Source organism: Candida metapsilosis, assembly GCF_017655625.1.
Source record: "Candida metapsilosis strain BP57 chromosome Unknown scaffold2, whole genome shotgun sequence".
Lineage (NCBI taxonomy): Eukaryota > Fungi > Ascomycota > Pichiomycetes > Serinales > Debaryomycetaceae > Lodderomyces > Lodderomyces metapsilosis.
Window position 1 is genome coordinate 1,327,481 of NW_027138160.1, and position 21,698 is coordinate 1,349,178.

The 21,698-nt window shown below is 37.9% G+C and overlaps 8 protein-coding genes across 8 annotated transcripts; 2 read left to right on the forward strand and 6 right to left on the reverse strand. All coding sequences in view use genetic code 12, as the record gives it.

Annotated features, from left to right (window-relative positions):
* Positions 1-46: 46 nt before the first annotated feature.
* ZCF20 (Zcf20p) lies at positions 47-3,517 on the reverse strand (the record flags this gene model as incomplete). The annotated part of the gene is made up of 1 exon (XM_067690872.1): positions 47-3,517. The coding sequence occupies one exon, from the start codon at positions 3,515-3,517 to the stop codon at positions 47-49; it is 3,471 nt and encodes a 1,156-aa protein (XP_067549294.1).
* Positions 3,518-4,937: 1,420 nt separating this feature from the next.
* On the reverse strand, positions 4,938-6,521 carry I9W82_002059 (JEN1; the record flags this gene model as incomplete). Its single annotated transcript, XM_067690873.1, has 1 exon — positions 4,938-6,521. One exon carries the CDS (start codon positions 6,519-6,521, stop codon positions 4,938-4,940), a length of 1,584 nt encoding a protein of 527 aa, XP_067549295.1.
* Positions 6,522-7,845: 1,324 nt separating this feature from the next.
* SMD3 (mRNA splicing protein) lies at positions 7,846-8,166 on the forward strand (the record flags this gene model as incomplete). Its single annotated transcript, XM_067690875.1, has 1 exon — positions 7,846-8,166. One exon carries the CDS (start codon positions 7,846-7,848, stop codon positions 8,164-8,166), a length of 321 nt encoding a protein of 106 aa, XP_067549296.1.
* Positions 8,167-8,313: 147 nt separating this feature from the next.
* On the reverse strand, positions 8,314-9,873 carry GLR1 (glutathione-disulfide reductase; the record flags this gene model as incomplete). Its single annotated transcript, XM_067690876.1, has 1 exon — positions 8,314-9,873. One exon carries the CDS (start codon positions 9,871-9,873, stop codon positions 8,314-8,316), a length of 1,560 nt encoding a protein of 519 aa, XP_067549297.1.
* A 176-nt stretch (positions 9,874-10,049) lies between these two features.
* Positions 10,050-11,429, reverse strand: I9W82_002062 (uncharacterized protein; the record flags this gene model as incomplete). The annotated part of the gene is made up of 1 exon (XM_067690877.1): positions 10,050-11,429. The coding sequence occupies one exon, from the start codon at positions 11,427-11,429 to the stop codon at positions 10,050-10,052; it is 1,380 nt and encodes a 459-aa protein (XP_067549298.1).
* An 885-nt stretch (positions 11,430-12,314) lies between these two features.
* Positions 12,315-13,105, forward strand: I9W82_002063 (40S ribosomal protein uS17; the record flags this gene model as incomplete). The annotated part of the gene is made up of 2 exons (XM_067690878.1): positions 12,315-12,359; positions 12,683-13,105. The coding sequence occupies 2 exons, from the start codon at positions 12,315-12,317 to the stop codon at positions 13,103-13,105; spliced, it is 468 nt and encodes a 155-aa protein (XP_067549299.1).
* Positions 13,106-13,300: 195 nt separating this feature from the next.
* Positions 13,301-16,912, reverse strand: SPO1 (putative carboxylic ester hydrolase; the record flags this gene model as incomplete). The annotated part of the gene is made up of 3 exons (XM_067690879.1): positions 13,301-14,141; positions 14,614-16,631; positions 16,706-16,912. 3 exons carry the CDS (start codon positions 16,910-16,912, stop codon positions 13,301-13,303), a joined length of 3,066 nt encoding a protein of 1,021 aa, XP_067549300.1.
* Positions 16,913-17,334: 422 nt separating this feature from the next.
* On the reverse strand, positions 17,335-20,487 carry CEF3 (translation elongation factor EF-3; the record flags this gene model as incomplete). The annotated part of the gene is made up of 1 exon (XM_067690880.1): positions 17,335-20,487. One exon carries the CDS (start codon positions 20,485-20,487, stop codon positions 17,335-17,337), a length of 3,153 nt encoding a protein of 1,050 aa, XP_067549301.1.
* Positions 20,488-21,698: the final 1,211 nt, after the last annotated feature.

The window sequence follows — 21,698 nt, forward strand, 5'->3', positions numbered from 1 at the left end:
AGATTGTTTGAATATTACATTTTTATGCTGATTACACTATAAACCATTATTGAAAGAAACCCTCAATATTTCCATTTCCAAGATTATTCAACCCCAAATCCAAATCTGTGTTGCCGACTCCTCCATTAGGACCTGCACCAAAATGTTCCAAGATGGTCTCCAGGTTCAAAAAATCAAAATCAAAATCATGGAATTGATTCAAGACGTCTAAATTCTCTAAACCACCCATAAACTGAGATTGTTGTAATTGCAGTGGAGCAAGCTGTTGAGACCCCATGGGAGGTCCCCCAGAAGCTGGCACTTGTACTGATTGTGATGGATTACCCAGTATAATACTGCCATCCCCAGCAGCTCCATACTTCATCGAATCTACAGCAGGCGTAGTCATATTGACGGATTGCAATTGCTGCGGTATTGGTGCTGGGCTATTCGCCGAAAATCCTCCACTGTTGCCACCACCACCACCCAATGGACTTGGAGTATGAGTCTTGAATGCATCGAAATTGCCCCTGATACTCGATTCAACTTGATTAGGATACAAATTCGGCTTCATCATCGATCCATGATCAAAAGGACATTTCTTCATCTTCTTATGCATAGGTGACTGCAATTGGTGTTGCTGAAGATTTTTATGACCAGAAGCTTGTAAAGGCGGTGGTAACTGACTGACCTTAATTTCTTCGTCATTCATGGGTGTAGTGATCAGTGAAATTGGACATTTTGATGTTTCTCTCTTTATTGGTTGTGACATAGGCGACGGGTTTGACTCGGTCGAGATAGATTCTGAATTTCCCTTGTGATGCATTACAGGACAACCTGATGCTGCTGCTATTGCTACTGTGCTAGTTTCCCCTTTGTGCAGGACAGGACAAGATGGAGTTGTTGCAGAAGCAATAGCTGATTGTGCATCTCCACTGGCCAACACAGGACAAGCTGAAGAAGTGTTTCCATTCTTGAAACTTGGAATACCAGCATGAAGCTTGGAGTAATTTAAATCCTTGCTCAAGGTGATGTAAAATTTCCACAACTTTATAAGCTTTGACAATCGCTCCTTGTTTATCAACACTGAGTCCAAAAAGGTAATAATCTGTTCAATCTCCCCAGTAAGATCATCCATGCATTCAGCTGGCGAAAGAACTCCCTTTCTCGTCAATATCGTTGTACACTCCTGTCTTAACAAATTAGTGGATCGAGATTCATCCTTGAATCTTGTCAAAAGTCCGACAACAAACTGAACCAGCCTTGTCAAGACTTCAGTTCCAATCGAGTAAAGGTACTGAGCATGACGTTTTGGAGTTACACGCAACAGTTGAATTAGTTGAGACAATTTGGTAAAAACACTTGGAACAACAGTGTTGATCATTGTAGCATCCCCAAGCTCTTCCCCCTGTAACATGATTAAATAAATCATGAAATAGGACAAGTAATCTAAAATAATTAAAATTTCAAATTTTCTAGCTTCGCTGAACCGCTGAACACCAACATCAGTTATCCAAGTTTGACATTGCTTTATCAATTGTTCCAAAGTGCTGATATTTAACTTGTTTGATCCTAAATTCAAGATTCCATGATATAACGAGCACGATACATTTGCAATAAGATAATGAACATGCAATGATACAATCAATTGATCCTCCGCTAGTTTCGATAAAAACTTTAAATGATATTGCAACAGATCCACTTCTTCAATCTTGCGATATATACGCCTCAACAATGCATCCAAATATTTTGAATGTTTCACCAATGGCACAAAGTTTAGAGTGACCAAATTTGTCAATCGAACAATGCTAGCCCAAAGATGGCAAAAGTGTAGCTTCAAATCTTTTCTTCTTTTCTTGTAATGTGATCTAATCTCCACCAATTCTGGGTCTTTCCAAATTTCCAATGATCCATCAAGTAACAAATGAAGAAATGCAGTGTATAAAGAAGTGAAGGAATTTTTTGTGTCAGTGATACTTGAGCCTGGTTTCTTGTAATCATCAATTTCTCGATTTAGTAAGGCAATAACCACGGCACAATAAGATAAAGATCTATTGTACTCTTCATTTACGAAATGAATCAAGAACTCTTGTACATTATGTAGCATATTGTTTTGTCGAGGTCCAAGATTTAACAATAAAACTTCATTAGGAAAACTGTCTTCAAATTGCTCACACAATTCCTTATTAGTTGCCTCTTTGAAAATAATTCTCAATTCTGATAAAGATTCCTCAACAATCAATACTAACATGCATAGAAAAATCCCGCATGATTTCAATTGTGCTTCAAAGTTTACACCATCAGTAATTTGTGGCAAGTTGAGAACAACTTCGTCAGTTGTAGTCTTTTTGAACACAGCTTGTATATCAAATCGATAGAACGAAAGAATGTCTTTACTTTCGATGTCGCTCTTGTAGTAATAATCTAGTAAAAAGTGTATTTGTTGAATATTCAACTTTGACTCACCCCTAGGTAGACTAATCAATGACTCCCAAAGACTTAGTAGTCTCTGCTGTAGTTCCGAAACCATGGATTTTTCAATGATTGTTGCCGACCGCTCAAGCTTAAATGCAGGCGAGGCGGAAACTGATCTCATAGGACTTGGAGTTGTAAATTGTTGCTCCTCTGACATGAAGTTGAAATCACATTCAACAACTGGGCATCTTAAAGGTTGGTTCTGTCGTTGCTCTTTATTGAGCTCATTTGGAGTTGTTGGTTGAAGGGAATACGTGAAATCGATTTCATTAATTTTGTAGTTTGACTTTTTCGGTGCCTTTTTAACGGCATTGTCAGCTTGGCCCCCTTTCAACATATTCATTTTATACACATGATACATTTTTTGTAGGTTGGTTATGCGAAACCAAAGTGTAGTTAGCTGAGGATCTAGTTTGATGATGTTGATCCAAGAGTAGGTATCGACGTATATGTTTTTATTCCCCTGCGTAGAATTATCGATACTGCAAAGGGTATAATCATTCAACATTTCCACTTTATTGTTGTTGTAGGTACTTGTCAAGGGACTTATCTTGTTCAACACGGTAACAGGGGTATTACCCAGGTTTGACATCTGTTGCCCCTGCTGCAGTTGTTGTTGTTTTGTTGTAGGATCTCTTGGAGAAAGTTGTTGTTGGACCGATAGTTGACGCTTCAAATCATCTATTTCCTTACGCTGTGATTGTATGATCTTTTCATTGCTTTGCTTCAACTGGCGATATTCATCTGTTTGTTGTATTCGGGTAGGTGAAAGTGGTTGATCTAGCAAGGAGCAACGAGGCGACGTTACTTTTGCATCCGTGGGTTTGGAGTTGTTGCTACCACTACTGCTTCCAGAAGCATCAGCCCAAGGTGGCAACGCATATGAACAAAGATGTCCCACCGAGTATTTGATACAGTTGCTGCATGCTGGTCTCTCCTTTGAACAAAATATCTTTCTTTTCGAGCATTGTATGCAGCTCTTTGGCGTTCTATTTCTCTGTCGTTTAGGCTTCGATGAGGAAGCTGTTTGTGAATTACTGGAACTCTTCTCTGTTGTTACCATGATAGGCGTATACTGGATCGTTGTTACCCCGTGATTTAATTAGTTATTGATGCTTGTTCAGACACTTTTATGAAAACTTTATTAAGAGACGCAAATGATGAGTTGACACGTGTTATATGTGCATTTGCAGACGGTAGAACGGGGCCCTTTATCGTACTTGTAAATGGGTATATGAATAAAAGAAAATGGTTGATTAAAAAAGGGTTTTACGTTAGTAGTATTTTTTTCTTCTTCTTATTTCTACAGAATAACAGTTATTATTATAACTTGTAACTAAAATAAGCTTTACACATATGTTACGAAGTTACTATGTTACTACATATTCAGATTCAATGCACAGCTGACAAAAAGTTGGCTTAAATGTTACAAAAGCTGCGGTGTTTATTGCCAATCGTTTGTTTGTATGAAACCACGGAATAACTAATCAAAAACATACACAATAGAGAAAACTACAATGGATATTCATAGTTCCGCTTTATAGCACAATCAGACAGCCAGGTCTCTTATATGCCCTTTCTCTGTGTAATAATTGCTTTGTTGCAGGCGTGCTTTGTACATAATCATACAACCGGACCGAACTCGGACGGCGATAGGCAATGCGGCAGTCGGCGGTACAGAAACATTTTATCTATTTCATCATCACAATTCCGAGAAACGGAGTAGTGATGAAGATTGCTTCTATCAGCTTCAGCACATTAAACGGTCAGTTCCTCTCTGCTAAGGAGCTTGCTTTCAAAAGCATCACAAGTTACAAGTAATGCCTTCACCGTGACATTGTTGAAATTCAGAGAATCCTCGACTCGTAAGCTTGGCTGAACGATTCCGAACCGTCTTTTCTTGCCATTCTTCTTTTTGTATTTAAATTCCAAACACAAACTTGGTTCTAGACAAAACTCTTCATACTTTTGTATTGTGTAGCGTAAACTCTTTGTAACTACTAATACATTCCTTGCTAATCAGGCTTCTGTAATCACAAAAGTAGGGTAAATAGGGTTTTGTAAACCAATTTTTAGATCAAAATTGGAATGCCATATGTAAGTGCTGCAGATTTTCTTGTCCTTCTTTTGATTCTGTGAAATTACCGATAACTCCATCCAATGACTACAAAGTAAAGTTACCAGCGTATGAAGCATATGCTTCTCATAACTACTTAACTACTCCGAATTATTAGTGTTATTACTAATCCCTATAACATAAGGGGAGGACGGGAGATATGACTGAGCCCATGTGAGCTGTTGTAAATGATAGGCGATACATAAACCTAAGCCCTACTTTTTTATCTTGTTTTGAGTATCGAAGGGGCTTGAGGTTTAGCCGAATTCTGTGATGTTTTGGGCATAGAAACTCGGATGTAATAACCCTGCAATTAAGCATTTGATACACATAAAAATCTTGTAAACATTATACAAACATATATCCTTTAATGTGTCTCCTTTTTGGCTTCTTTCTCTGGTTTGTCCAAATCCAAACCTTCCTCGATATCAGGATTTGCTCCAAAATCAGCGGGCACCATCTTCAAATTTCTATGGAACTTTTCTGGTCCTAATGTCAAGATAAGTACCATAAATGCAAAAATTGCCCCACAGAAGATACACATAACTTTTCCGTAATCGAAAACCCCGGGACCAGCCCCTTCAATAGGATACTTTTCACCAAGTTGAGCTTGAATTGTAGCGGAACCTGAACTGATCAAGTTACCAATCTGATAAGCCAATCCAATCAACAAGGTTCTATGGGCCTTGTTCACCAACTCCAAAGCATAGGCTGATGAAACTCCCCATGATGCAATCATAAACCCAATCAATGCAATGTATGCTCCCCAGTTTTTATCAGCATTGTAAAATGAAGGGTATACTAATGCTCCACAACAAATAGTGGCAATAATTGCAGACAAACGTCTACCGAATACTTCAGACACATTTCCAATACAAGCACCCCCAATAAGACCTCCAACGTTGGATAATGCCACTATCATGGTTCTTTTGTCGAGACTAACTCCAAATTGATTAGACAACATTGTGACGTATAAATCTTGAGTACCATGACTTGTAAAGTTCCAACCACCGTAAGCAATACAAAGGTATGTAAATAACAACCATTCAGTTTTCAATGTTTTGACAATAGTGGTGTTAAAGTACTTCCTAATTCCAGTCTTTTGATTTTGATCTTTGATCTTCCTCTTCTTTTCACGCATGATCAAGAATTCATTTGATTCTGGGACCAATAACCTCCAAACGATCAAAAGGACGCTCAACCCACCACTGAACCAGAACAAACTTCTCCATCCTTCACCTGGCTTATAAGTTGGTGCAAAAACCTTGTACCATACTAAAGCCATAATGTAACCAACACAGTAAGCTGGAGAAAACAAACCTGACAAAATTCCTCTAGCACGTACTGGCTGACTCTCCATAGCAGTCACCATACAAACAGGCAACATACTTCCCATCAAAATACCAAAAATCGCACGAACTCCAAGAAATTGTGCATATGTTTGAACAAATCCAGTACCAACTTCAATGAAAATAAACATCACACAAATGACAATATAACAGTTCTTTCTCCCGTATCTATCTGAAGCCAAACCAAAAGTAATAGCACCAATAGCTCTAAGCATCAACACAACGGTAACACCCCATGTGATTTCAGCAACTGTGGAATTCAAACTGACGGCAATTTCCGGCAAAGCAACGGAAACACAAAAGAAGTCCATGGCATCCAACACCCATCCAAACCATCCTAATCCATAGTAGTTCCAATCTCTCAACGACATATCCCTCAAACCAGGGATAGGATTTATAAGCTCATACCATCTCTTGTCCAGGTGATAAACTGGCAAGTCAAATAAAGTGGAAAGTCTGGTTGCGAAATAATTCTTGATGACAGGTAAGGTCAATTCTGGCTTCTCATTGAAGATATCATCTACTGAAAGCAGATCTTGGTCCGATGAGTAGTCTGAAATATGTTCAACGTTGGATGATTGTTGATCTGGTTTTGAAGACATATTTGAGTTGATGAATTGTGAGAAATTTTCAGAAAAGAAAACCATGGCGATACGGCGATATAAATACTCTATATTCCATCGCGCATAGTCCCCTCACGTTTCGAACTTTGCAGTAGATTGTCTTATCATCCTGTGTCGATGCGCTTTGAAATTTATGTGGGGTAAAGAGTCATAAGAAATTAAGGTAATTATTTTCATTATTTGCTTTTGCACCCAGTTTCAATCACGCGCTAAAGCGAATAGTATTTTCTGCATTGGCCCATTTTGTACCTTTGCTTCGGACTTCATTATGTGTATCTGTTTCAGAAGCGGGCAAATTCGTGGAGCTTGGTAGGATGGTCCTGTCATAGAAAGGAGCACAAGATATTGATGTGCACTCTAGTGAGGAGATCGTCAATTTGCGACTTCAATTCTTTCAAAATTTGAATCATCTTCCTCGTAATTGATGCTTTGCAAGAGCTTAATAATCTCTTTCCCCTCCTCCTTGAAATCAAAACATTTTGACCAGTTATAACCTTATTCTGGGCCCTCTATACGAGCTTGATCAACAGTCAAACTGGGGTAATGCTCAACATTCCCTTAGCGGTAAATATGTTTTGATAGTTAGTTTGTTACTACTCCTCCCCGTCATAAAGGTTCCAGTAGCCCTACGTGGTAAAACCTTTCCTATTGCAAGTTATTTTTTTGGCTTGGCATAAGGATTTGATGTTTTGGTCAGCCGATGAAATTGAACCAACAAACCTTGACCAAGAAAATAGTCCAAAAGCCAAATTGGAGATCAACATGAGGCTGAATATTATAAGTTATGCTTATTATAACCATAAACAGTGTAAACGTAAGCGGGTGTTTCTAGAAATGGCATAATGATTTTTGTGGAGATAACGATTGATTATTATTATAAAACACAAATGACATTGTAGCACGCCGGTAGCGGAAACAAATAGTAGCCTATCAATATGTCATCATCTTGTGTGGTTGTATATCACCATCGCAATAGCTCGTTATGATGTTCGTAGACGTTGTTGCTAAATGTCAGCACACCTTCACCTGCAGCTTTGATCTCAGTTCTGCGTTCCAATCGAAAAATGAAGCTCTAACTTATGCAGAACTATTAATGCGCTAACACTTCTCTAAAGGTCTCAAGCATGTAATTCTTATTTACCATATTAGCGCTGGTTCTTGTTAGAATGTCAGTTTGTAGCAAACTCATGAACCAAAAAAGTTGAAAATAGTGCACAAGAAAAAAGAAAAATAGCCATCGAAGAACCAAATCCATATACAACCTCATACACAGACACATACAAACATACACATAGACCACATAATGTCAGCAGGCATCCCAGTCCGACTACTAAACGAAGCCCAGGGCCACATAATAACAATTGAACTCACCAACGGTGACACCTACCGCGGCAAACTCCTTGAAAATGAAGATAACATGAACTCATCATTATTTGACGTTACGATAACAAATGGACGTAATGGGACTTCCAAACATATGGATCAAGTGTTTGTGAGAGGCAGTATGATTAGGTTTGTTTCGGTGCCTGATATTTTGAGACATGCGCCGATGTTTTACATGAAGCCTGGTGATAAACCAAAGCCGCCGATTAGAGGACCACCGAGAAAACGAAGAAAGTTTTGAGCAAGAGCAAGATCAAGAGCACGAGTTGTCGAGTAGAAAAGGGATGGATTTACAGTTTTCGCCACTATCTCATAGCATTTATATATAAATGTATAATTCACCATTTTATAAAGTCTATAAAAAAGATCCAAAGTAGAGAGATCCAAACTAAGTCATAGTAACCAACTCTTCAGCCGAAGTAGGATGAATAGCAACACAATTATCAAAATCCTTCTTTGTCGCACCCATCTTAATCGCAACACCAAACCCTTGTAAAATCTCCCCACTATTATCACCAACAATATGCAATCCAACAACTTTTTCCTCAGGACCAGCACAAACTATACGGTACGCAGTAGGGGCTTTATCATGATCACTATCCATCATTGCATAATACATGGCGGTGAATTTCGAATTGTAGATCTTAACGTTTGATTCACCATATTTGGCAATGGCATCCTTGGATGAAAGTCCAATTGATCCAGCCTCAGGATGGGAGAAAATTGCCGAGGGAATATTGGTGTAATCTAAATGATCGTCTTTGAATTGTTCTCCACCAAATAATCGATTGGATAACCTACGTCCTGCGGCAATTGCCACTGGTGTTAATTCCGCTTCGTTGATCAAATCACCCAAGGAGAAAATCTTGGGGTTGGTTGTAACTTGATACTTGTCGACAATAACTTTCAACTTTGAATCAAGTTTGACGCCAACTTTATCCAAGCCGTACCCAGCTAATGATTTCCTACCAACTGTCCATACCAATTCGTCAACTTCAATAACTGACCCATTACCTAAAGTCACCTTCTTAGCTGAAGAGCCATCTCCTTTCTCTTCAACTTTCACAACCCCTCCTGATTGTTTAATGATATTGATACCCAATTTATCAACATAATAGTCAGTAATTGTATTTTGAATAATATCATCAAATGAACGCAAGACGGTATCACCACGAATAACAAAATCAACATGCGTTCCCAATGCATTAAACACACCAGATAATTCAACTCCAATGTATCCTGCACCTACAACGGCTACTCTCTTTGGTTGATACTCCAATTCAAAGAATCCATCCGAAGTAATACCCAATTCCGATCCTTCGATTTTTGGTGGAACGATAGGTGCACCTCCAGTAGCAAGAAGGATCTTGTCACCTGAGAACACAAGCTTTTCACCCTTCTTGTACTCCTTCTTCTCTAAAAAGGGCAACTCTTGATCGCCACTCAATGTGACTTCAACATCACCCAGTTCATTAATAAACTGAGCGAATCCAAACGCATAATCAACCTTCTCCCTCTTCAAATTATTCTCGTAGATCCCATTCAACCGATGCACATAAGCGTCACGTTTCTGCTTAAACCCAGCCCAATCAAAATCACCAAACTTTGTCAGTTGTGGCTCATTGCTCAATTTGTAAGGATACAAATCATGCTTTTTATGAGCTAAATCAGCAGCATACCACATGACCTTCTTGGGAACACAACCGACATTGACACAAGTACCTCCTAATTTATTCAATTTGGCTTCGATAAGCAAGACTTTGGCGCCGTATTTGGCAGCTCTACGTGCACTGGCAACTCCTCCTGAGCCTCCTCCAATGACCAAGTAGTCAAAGTTTTTCAATGGGGTTGTAGCAGTTGGAGCCATTTTGGTAATTGTTGTTGATAAGTGTCTATTCAATTGAGTTAATCTTTGAGTTGTCGATGTAAGAATATGCTTATTTAACATAATCTTGAGAAGAGAAACCTGTTTGATGAAAGTGTGGACAAATTTGGCTTACAAATTGATTTTTTTTGTTTGTGAGAGAAAAATTTAGACCTGCGAGAGCAATCGAGTCCATCATTGTGGGTGCAAAAAGCAACATACATTTATATATATATGTAGTTCCTATGTACTCATTACTACTATAGCTGTGGCTCGTTCTCCTCTCTGTACTTCTTGCACACAGCTTTTAAATGAGACATGCCCAATTGATACAACTCTTGATTATGATCAATCATCATGCCATCAATACCCTCTTCATATTCAAACTTATTAATCATGTCTGATACTGCAATACCATAGCTCTGTTGTTCACCATTATAGCCAGCTCCACTTCCATCGCCATCCACCAACACATATGCTTGTTTCTTTCTCTTCATCAAGGTTCTAAATTCTTCCATTGAAGCTTGAAACCAAGTATCTTCTTCCAACATATTGGCAATCTCCTCATTATCTTCATTTAAAACTTTATGGATATTAAAAGAATGGTCAATAGAAGAATGGTCAGAATTATTAGTCATATAATCACTTATGAGGATATTGTTATCACCAAATATCTTTTCCAACACATCCTTCTTTTGTGATACTTGTACCTGACGACGAATAGCTAGTGAATGTGACTTCATGAAATATCTTTCTTGTTTAGACATTAGTTTCCTCTTGTATTCAAGTAATAGCTTCTTCTCTTCTTCTTCATTCAATTGTGTTGGTTGCTTCAACAATAATTGCAATTCACCTTTTGTATAACCAGGAATTGATCGTATTGGAAGCCTATCTTCGCCTTCTTCTTCTTCTTCTTCTTCTTCGTCAGACTCACTATCTGAAGTTTCATTGTCAAATATTATTTTCCGTGTATAGTATGCAGCATTGTGATTAACTTTGTAAGGAGATTGCTGCTGTTGCTGCTGCTTGGGTGATGGCAATTGTGATGGAACTTTCTGAAGACGTTGTAACTGCTGTTGTGATTGCTGTTGTACGGTTGAATTTGTACTTGTCTGTAACAGTTTATGGGACTGATGTAGGTTTAAAAGCTTGTTTTTTATCAATTGTCCATTTCTTGATATTCGACCACTCTTTTCAATACCCTTCAGTTTGCTGTCATCTTGTGGGTGAATATCTCGCTTATGGTGCAGTTGATTAGGATCGAGGGTGTGGTAGTGCTGCTGCTGTTGCTGCTGTTGTTGTTGTTGTTGTTGTCGCTGGTACTTTCTAATATTGTTGCTAGGAGTACTCAATATTGATGAAGATGAGCTAACAGTTCTGTTAAAAGAGAGACTATTTGCCAATGAATCAATTACGTCATTTGAAAAGACTCTGTTCTGTTGATGCTGATGATGGTGATGTGATTGTTGGTTCTGTTGCTGTGACTGTTGTTGGTTTTGTTGAGTTGTATTATATTGCTGGTTGTTTGGTTGCTGATTAAACTTCGGTAGGAAATTGTATTTTGATGAAGTGGTGGTGGTGGTGGTGGTGGCTGTTGTACTAGTCGCAGCTGGAGATATACTCTTGGTAGATGTATTCATGAGTAGAGTGAGTAGTAGTAGATGATTATGTACAATTGATGATGTTGAATTGAATTGTGTAAACTTGTATGTTATATATATTTACTTGTGTCAACATTTTTTTTGGTGTTACATGCGGCATTCCACCATCCAAATCTACAATGTTACATATATCAAACAAGTTTACGTATAGCAAATACACATGAAAGAGTAAAGAATAAGAAGTAGTTAACAGTCTTACGTATAGCTCGTCATCATTAGTTCCATGTATAATACAAGAGCAAAGTGTTCCGTAGAAAGTACTTATACTCCGCGTCCAAGAATCGTCCAATTTTTACTGGCACCCCAAAGCTTTCCTAATTTGGTTAAATTCAAATTAGCTGCATGAATGTATCATCGTACAAGAAAATGCCTTTGATATACCGTAGATTACAAGCATACTGGTAGAGATTATGATAATGGTATAGCCAAGTATCGCTGTCTGATAAGTCAACATCTCGTGATTAGAATGTTTTGAATTGTATATTATAGATATGCTGGCTGATGTTGTTTATTATTTCCGATGTCAATGCCGCATCATTACCCAAATAGGAAATGTAATTACCAACCACAGTTAATATGCAGTCTATATTTTGATGAGGGCTTTAACCCTAAACAACTCTTCTTTTTGCTACCAGTTGATTTGTTGATGCTACCATTCGTAAAAAAAACTTTTAGCGCACAAATACACGACCAAACGAACAAAAACAAAAATATAGAGAAAAGAGAGAGTAAAGACTATCTATTGTACAGTACTCAGTATAGTGTGCGAGAGAGAGAGAGAGAGAGTCTTTCACTAACAAAAAATTTTCTTTTACTTTTTGAAATTTTTCACAACAGAAGTTTTAGCATCATCTATCAGCAACCATGGCAACTGAATTGACCGTTCAATCTGAAAGAGCTTTCCAAAAGGTTCGTACATTTAACACATAGTAGTACAAGTTAAACCAAGAACTACATGGGAGAAGAAAGACATCGAGGGAAGAAGAGCAAGAGGAGTAGGATCCCATTTTCATCAACAAACAAGCGTTCAGCGATGAGAAACCACGCGATATATCACCACAATAAGTAGCTAAGTGCTCACTATTGAAACTACGGCTCGTGAATGAGTAACCAAACTATGAGATAAATTTATCGGAACCTCTTCTTTAACCCCCATTCTCCCCTTGTCTTCGACCATCTTGGAAAACTTGTCGCATACCTGAGAATCTATATACTAACTCCTATTCTTTTAGCAACAACACATTTTCACCAACCCAAAGGCCAAGGCCAACAGAAAAGCCAAGAGATGGTATAAAGACGTTGGATTAGGTTTCAAGACCCCATCAGCTGCCATTAAAGGTTCATACATTGACAAGAAATGTCCATTTGTCGGAACTGTCTCCATTAGAGGTAAGATTTTGTCCGGAACTGTTGTTTCCACCAAGATGCACAGAACCATTATCATTAGAAGAGATTACTTGCATTATGTTCCAAAATATAACAGATATGAAAAGAGACACAAGAATGTTGCTGCTCATGTCTCTCCAGCTTTCAGAGTCTCTGAAGGTGATGTTGTTACCGTTGGTCAATGTAGACCAATTTCTAAAACTGTTAGATTTAATGTTTTGAAAGTTACTGCTTCTGTTGCTAAATCAAAATCTTTTACCAAATTTTAAATATAAGAGGGAAAGAGATTATGAGTGAAGTAGTAAGTTGTGGATTATATATATATAAATTATGTATATCATTTTAATGTTACATTAGTTTTGTAAAAAGAAAGTGGTAATTTAGTATAGAGTAGAACTTCGTCAAATGTTGGTTATTCATGTATTATATTATTATTATATCATATACACATCTTATCCTCTTTTCTACGCATTAGATGGAGTATCCTTCTTAATAACCTGTAACCTACCTTGACCCCAGTCAGTCAACAACTTAATAACTTGATTCTTCAGATGATACACCAAAAACTCATCAGATCCACCCCTACTCTCAAAAGAAGAACCAACAAGTACATTAGGCACAGTACGTCTACCACTCTTCTCATAAAGATAATTTTGCAATTCATCACCATGTTGATGTAAATCCAATTCAACTACATTGGGAGTCGGGGTAATTTCATATTTATCCAATAATAAACTCTTGAGTTTCTTCGAAAATGGACAATAACTCTTTGAGAAGATTGTCATTGGTGAAAGTGCTCTAATTTTGATTAATTCAGCTTGTGGGTCGTATTCTCCTTGTTCATTAGTAGTGACATCCGCTGATCCTGCATTGCCAGAACTTCCATCACCATTCACCACTCCTCCTCCGGCTGCAGCTCCTGCTGCTGCACCATCTATATTCTTATTCAGTCCATCTTCCGCACTTGATGGCTTCTTCTTCATCCCTTCTTCACTCTTCCCCTTAGATATCTCCTCATTAATCGCATCATCAGTCTTTTCATCATTATGCAGATCAACAAGATTATTAGAAACAACAACAGGATTAGCTCCATTTGCTCCGGAACCTTTAGACCCTCCTGCCGGTACTCCTATTCCTACTCCACTAGCTCCATTTGGTGCACCATGGTTCGACTTGGCCCGATGCTTATTTGCAATTTGATCCGATGCTTGAGCAAACACCATTGATGCAGCATTACGACCAGTTTGGTGTAGAATCACAATCAAGATTATGACTAGTGCCGTCAATCCAAGGATACGTAATTGTCTTACTCCCGCCATTTTGCTTAGTTGTTAGGTACTTTTGTTGTGTAAAAAAAAGTGTACTGGTTTCTGATGTGGGGATGTGTCGGAAGTGTAGAACCGCCTTTGATTGGATTATGAAAGGAGTATTACTCTCTGTTTGATTTAAGGTGGGTACTGTGTAAATATATCCAAAATCAAAGCTTCAATGTATGATACTAGTTTCGGCCGTATCGGATCTATTGTCTCTCTTTCTGTCTAATTTGATATGCTGATGATATAGAAAGGAGATTTTCATAAATGAACAACAACAACAAGAACAACAAAGAGAGAAAATTTCTCTTTTGCTTCTGTCGCGTAACTTATGTCTTTCTTTTGTGTCATTAACTACTGAACCCTTTATATCTTTGCATAAGAATAAGAACAACTACTAAACAGATTTACTCTTCCTATACATATACCTACATACACTAGTTCATATACAAGTGTAGCCTTACCCCCTCCAGCAATATATCTTGTAACAAATTTGACAAAATTTAGGCACTTCCACAACACCATCATTACGCGTGCCCGCCACTAAGCCAAATCGAATCCTGTCAAACTCCCGCTTCAACATTAAACAATTTAAACAGACAGCATACATTGATGAATTGTAAAATGATGCCATTTGGAATCCATTATCAAGTATCGCTTCAATTTCAGTTTCATTGTAACTTAATTTAAATGTAGAAAAATTCAGTTGATGAGTGTAGTTTGAATTTGCTTGATACATGATTATGGGTGGTAGATGATCATTATAAATAACTGTATCGCTATTACTTCTGTTGGTGTTGTTTCCCGAGCTCAAAATCACCGTTTCAAAATCCTCAATTACATCACATCCAAGGAAAATGGGTCTAAGATTCAACCCATCCTCAATCAACTGATCAGTAGTTGGAACCTTCGGGAAAATAGATTTAATTATGGGACTCTGTGACCCATCCACCACTTCTTCTCCCCCTGAAAGTGCACCCTTTGGTACTTTGAAAAACGGTGCCAGCGTTTCAACAACATTTCCAAATCGTAAACTAGTTTGCTGCAACACTGATCCGTTTGGGTAATTCAAATCTTCTCCACTCATATCATAAGCCAAAATCAAATCAACTTTACGACCTTTTCTAATCAATGGTTGGAATGGCAAGTTTTGTCCATCATCACCACCATCAACAAGAAACAACTCTTTACTAGTAAAGAACCGTTGCCTTTCACCAAATTTCCAAAATGGATTGGGTGAATATACTGCATGGTCTGGATGCGATTGAGAATGAGATTGCTCTGATGTACTTAAAGCTCCATATTCATTGGTTTTGCTAAATCCAAAAAATTTCAATATACTTTCAATCGAAGTCATCAAATCCAGTTGATTTTCAGCAAAGTAATTAAACATAAATTTGAAAATATGATTAAACAATGAAGAAGAAGTACCAGTCAAGAACCCAACATTATCAAACCCCGATTTACATAAACCAGTTCTATTTCCTTTTGCTGTTGATGGCTTTCCATTTTCCAATTGCAGTCCCAAATACTGAATATTCACAAACGCATCAATTGAGCTATCCCAAGACCCAAATTCAAATGGAGTAATTTCAAATATCGAACTATTCAAACTTGACATCTTTTGTAATGGATCATTACTGAATGTATCATTATCCAAAGGATCCTTGGCGATAGCACCAATAATGGGGAACGGTTCATCATAATTATTAAACACAGCTGAGTTCTTCACTACTGCGGTCATTGTCACACCTGGTGTTCTTGCGGTTGTAGTAAACAATTTATGAGCCAATGCTCGACCCCAATAATCAGTTAATCCTACTGTAAACCCAGCTTTCCCCTTATCTCGAACTTCAACCAACAATTCTTTATAAAATTTCAAATATTCCAATACACTCTTTTCATTCAATGAAGCAGACGAGGTAGAGTTTCTGTCTTTCTCAAACAATGATGTTGCCCAATTTTTTGACGTCTTCATTTTAGGTTTACCAAACAATTGCATCAAGTTTAGCCCCAGCTTGGTCTTGGTCTCACTAGCCTCTTTCTCTTTGCTTCTTCCTCGTACTTTGTCATTCACATCAGGCATACCTTCGAGTAAACTCAGCTTCAAATCCCATCCATTTGTTCCACCTCGTACTACATCACTAATTCGAGGCCAATCATTGACAAATTGTGACATAACTAACCAAGCACCACCACTAATTCCTGAAATGTACGATGTCGCCTGTAAGACCCCACTAACATGGGTCAAATTGTCAACTTCTCGGCCATCCAATGCAGTTAATATTCCACCTCCTGATAACATTGACCGATACCCACCTCCTGATATGGCAATAGCAATTATCGTTGGTGATGATTTAGTAGCCCAGAATGATTCGATGTCGAAATTTGGTATTTCATTCTTGTATAAGAGTGATTTCAATTGTGCTTCAGTTTTGATGTTTCGAAATCGTATATACTCCTCCTCTTGTGGGCATATCGTCTAGCAATTATAAGTCAGTACAGTTTCAAAACCAAAAGCAGCAAAAGCTCTATCAACCCGCATTTGTAACTTACATCGTTGGCTTCACGAACTAGATCAAACTCGGGACAAGCAACATCATAAGGAGCATACGATAAATTCCAAATTGATTGCGAAGTGGTGATTTGACTATCTCTGACTCCTGAATTGTTGGTTGAGTTGAAGTAATAGCGGCTTGATAACGACAAATAAGCGTATGTAGTTGTGAATAGATTGAGGCTGGCTATACTTCCTATCTTCATTTAGACTTTGATGTATTTCCTTCATCATATAGATAAGAAATTCTTTGTAGCCACAAACAGCAGCAAAAAACTTCGTCATCGACCCACGCCACAATCCATCAATCATTCAATTATACTCTTCATTTATTAGCAATGCCTAGTCCATGATACACATACTGTACATCTTAGGTGGATAGTGATCAATTCTTGCAACCAAAACCAAAAACGAAATTTTCTTGACTGAGTGAGAAGTGTCCATCAAAAAGTGTTATCAGGTGATGAATCGTCCACACTTCCTCTGCCTACGCATAAAGAGCCCTACATTTGAATCCAATTTCAAATCTATCAAATTCTTTCTTTTACTAAACTGTTCCAGAAACAACAATTAAATATCTAGCAAAGCTATGTACTAAGTCTCATGCCTTTTGACTCTTTAAATGATTTTAAAAATCTTCATCATCTTCAGAGACATAAGCGTCACCCAATTCCTTCTTCTTCTTCATTCTTTCCTTCTTCTTCTTACGCAATTCAGCAGAACTCAACTTAGTCTTCTTCTTAGCAGCAGCAATCTTGTTACCCATAGCATCGAATTTGTCTTCTTCATCTTCCTTCTTTTCAATTCTTGGACCAGAACCTTGACCTTGGACCCAGTTGTGACCAGATGGAGTCATTCTACCATCCAAAACGGCCCAGACTTCTTCAGTCAAATCCTTGGTGAATTCAGCAGAGTGGGTAATGATAACAATACCACCTTCGAAAGCCTTCAAAGCCTTGGACAAAGCTCCCAAAGAGTCTCTGTCCAAATAGTTGGTTGGTTCATCCAAAACAATCAAGTGAGGTCTTTGCCAAGTACAAGCAGCCAAAACCAACTTAACCTTTTGACCACCAGACAAACCTCTGATTCTAGAGTGGGTAACCAATTCAGCATCCAATCCCAACATGGCACAGTGCTCTTCGATTTCCTTTCTAGTCAATGGTCTAAATTGACCAGAGGCCAAAGCTTCCTTCATATCAACTTCAGCAACCAATTTGGCGTGAGTTTCCATCAATTCACCTCTTGGCAACCAAGTGTTGTCAACAGACATCATTGGAACCCATCTTTCATTCTTCATACCAACGTTTTCACCCAATGACCATGAAACTTCATACTCATAAGAGTTCTTAAACTTTCTTCTAGCGTGGATACCAACAACTCTTCTTTGAGTACCTTCAACCTTGAAAATCTTGTTCATATTTTGTTCATCTTCTTCATTAATTTGTCTTGAAGCTCTGTCCATAGTTTCTCTATCTTCACCAGTTTGGAATCTCCATTGAATATATTCAGATGGAGTCTTGTCCAAATGGTTATCAATATGAGCAAAAGCATGTTGTTTAATGTATGCAATACGACAGTTTTCATGTACGTAAACTTCACCTTCAGTTGGCAACAATTCACCAGTCAAAACATTGATCAAAGTTGATTTACCAGCACCATTTGGACCAATGACGGCGATTCTTGATGACAACGAACATTGGAAATTGATATCTCTAATTTGTGGTTTAGAAGTACCTGGGTATTGGAAAGTCATGTTGGAAACCTTGACAATAGCCTTTTGCTTGGTCTTGACACCTTCCAAGAAACCTGGTTCTGGGAATTTGAATTCCAAATCAGAAGCTCCCAATTCATAGTATGATTGAGCTGATGGACATTTCTTGACAAATTCAGACAAGTTACCCTTGTATTTTCTCAACTTGAAACCTTCGTAATGGATAATGTATTGACAAATCTTGTCCAAGAATCCGGAATCGTGAGAAACAATGATGGAAGTAATACCACATGTTTGCAAGTAGTTAACCAACCAAGCAACGTTAACAGTATCCAAATGGTTAGTTGGTTCATCCAACAACAAGATATCGGCATTCTTCAAAACGGCTCTAGCCAAAGCCAACTTCATCTTCCAACCACCAGACAAGGATTGAATTGGCATCTTGATCATTTCATCAGAGAAGCCGAATTCTCTCAATTTATCCTCAACAACTTGTTCAGTCAAACCAACTTCACCATCTTCGATAACGAATTGGGAGACGGTGGTTTCAGCGTGAGTACCATCAATATCGTGCTCAACGTAAACAGTCTTACATTCTTCTTGACTTGGGAAACCTTCAACTTGACCATTGGCAATAGCTCTCATCAAGGTGGATTTACCAGCACCATTTGGACCACACAAACCATATCTTCTGTTTCTCTTTAATCTGAATTGAGTCTTGTTCAACAAGATCTTAGCACCATAAGCCAAAGAGAACTCACAGTTACACAAGTCTTCACCTTCATCTTCTTCATCTTCAAAAGATGGTGGTTGTGGAATGTTGTCAATAGCTCTCTTTCTATATTCTTCAATGATTTCCTTGGATTCCTTTTCGTGCAAGAAAATAGTGGCAAATGGCAAAAGGTTCTGTACCCAAGCTTCTGGTTGAATTTCTCTTTCATCAACCAAATCACCAGCAATAGCAGCGATATAGTTTTTGGCAACATTGAATCTTGCACCAATCTTTTGGTCAGCAACCAATTTGTCAAATTCACCCAATGTGACTTCGATATCACCAGCAGTAGAAATTTCTGGCAACTTGTCACCTTCACCAACGGCACCAACTCTTCTCAAGGTGTTGAGAGCTCTGTTGGTAACATCTCTAGCTTCTGGATCAGCCATGTTGGCAAAGTTGGATTTCAAAGCTGGCAACAATTTGTCCAAGAATGGAGCAACAACTTGTGGGTCGTCAACCAACTTACACATGTTATCAACGATAACAGCAGCCTTACGCTTGATAGCAGTGTCTCTTTCAGCTAAACCTCTAGACAACAATGGAGCCATGATGGACAAAGTGGCAGTGGTAACTTCAGAAACAAAAGTTGTAGCACCCAACAAGTGGACGGTTTCTGGAACTTCAGTTGGCTTAGCAATACATTCAATCAATTTAGGAATGAATTTTTCAATATCCTTGTTGTCAATGGTTTCAGTACACTTGGTCATGGTAGCAGTGGCAGCTTCCTTGACATCCTTCTTGGTATCCCACATAGTTTCAGACAAGATTGGGATCAATTCAGGCATTCTCAATGCAACTTGAGCATTGGCAGTGTCAACCAATTGAGAAACAGCAGCCAAGATGGCAACTTTTTCAGTCCATTTGTTGGTGGATTGCAAGTTGTTAACCAATTTTGGCAAGATAGCCTTGACGGCAGTTGGAGTAATGGCACCAGCAATAGCCAACAAAGCAGCAGAAGCAGCAGTTTGGACATCCTTGCTCTTGTCACCAGCTCTAGTGGCAACTTCATCAACCAAATCAACAACATAAGGTTCAACTGATGGAGTCAAGTTGTTTGGAGATGCAATGTGCTTATAAGCATCCAAAGCAGAAACGGCAACTTTAGCGTCTTTTGATTTGATTTCCTTCTTCAAATCAGTAAAGAATTCAACTGGAACATCATGGTCAACAATTGATGAGTTCAAAAATGTGGCAATGTTGTTAGCAGCTGCATCCTTATCATCAGCAACTTGTAAGTTACTCAATAACTCAGAAAGGACTTCTGTGGAGTATTTTGATTCACTAGAAGCAGACATTTAGTGATGATGATCCTCTGGTTAGGGTATACTAAAGAAGAAGAAGAAGAAGAAGAAGAAAAGAAAAAGAAGAGGAAAAGGGAAATTTAAAAAAAAAAAAGTGAAAATTTTTTTGTAACGATGATGAGATTAATTAAAAAATTTTTAATAGCAGCAGCAGCAGCAGTAAGCAGCAAAAAAAAAAAAAGAAATTTTGAATCATCTTCCTACTAACAGCCAATAGTCATATAAAAGAGAGTTAAACATAATTTGCACTAGAGATATACACACAAGTATCTGAATACGAATAATAGTTACAAAGAGAAGAACCATTAATGAATAAATGATGTAGTTATTTTTTTTTGTTGTACTCAAAAGCAATCATAAAATATAACCATTAACATTTCTTTTCTCTCTCTCCAATAAGGGGACACGTTTCATTCCTGCTTCGGCTGTTATTCTCCGAGAGCACGTGCTTCAATTTACTTTTTTCTTTCAAATTTGTTTATATACAGTACAAGTTTCTATTAGCAAAATTGCACGACTTTTTCAAAAATAATATGTCACGTGCACTGTTGTATGACTTTTTGTAACTGGTTTAAAAGCTCATTGACGCCTATTGTTGAAAATATATTTAACAAGACATGCAGTTGTAGAAAAAAGTTGTACGATTTACAAGGGGGCATACTAAAGAAAGACTCATTCATCGCTCATCTTCTTCGTTTACCCCTCCAACGCAAACTTGAAACAATTTTGATACCACGTTTTATCAAAACTTAAACGTGCCCAGATGAGTTTGTAAAGAAGTTAAGGTTTTTACAATCAAAAAGAACCCTTTTTCAGTAACAGAAACGATTCAGTATTTGTGTACCATTTGATGGGTATTCGTTCTTGGTAGTGTGCTTTAGTCTATGCATTTGCATTGTTTTATAGGACTTAACTCATTCAGTTGCCTAATTTGGCTTAAATGTTTCCATAATGGGAATATTGCATATCAGCTCATAACCTCAAAACTTCTTCTTTCATTTGCTTAAAGTTGACTTAATATATATAACACTATAATAAGAAATTTAGTTATTTTTTTTTAATTTTGCGTAAGCGCCAGTTTTTTCCCATTTCCAAAAAAACGAAACGTTAAAGCAGACAAAAAAACTCACAGGTCTAAAACTTTTCCAATTATATTTCCCCATTCACATCCATCTTACATTATTTTAGATAAAATTCCCACTTCA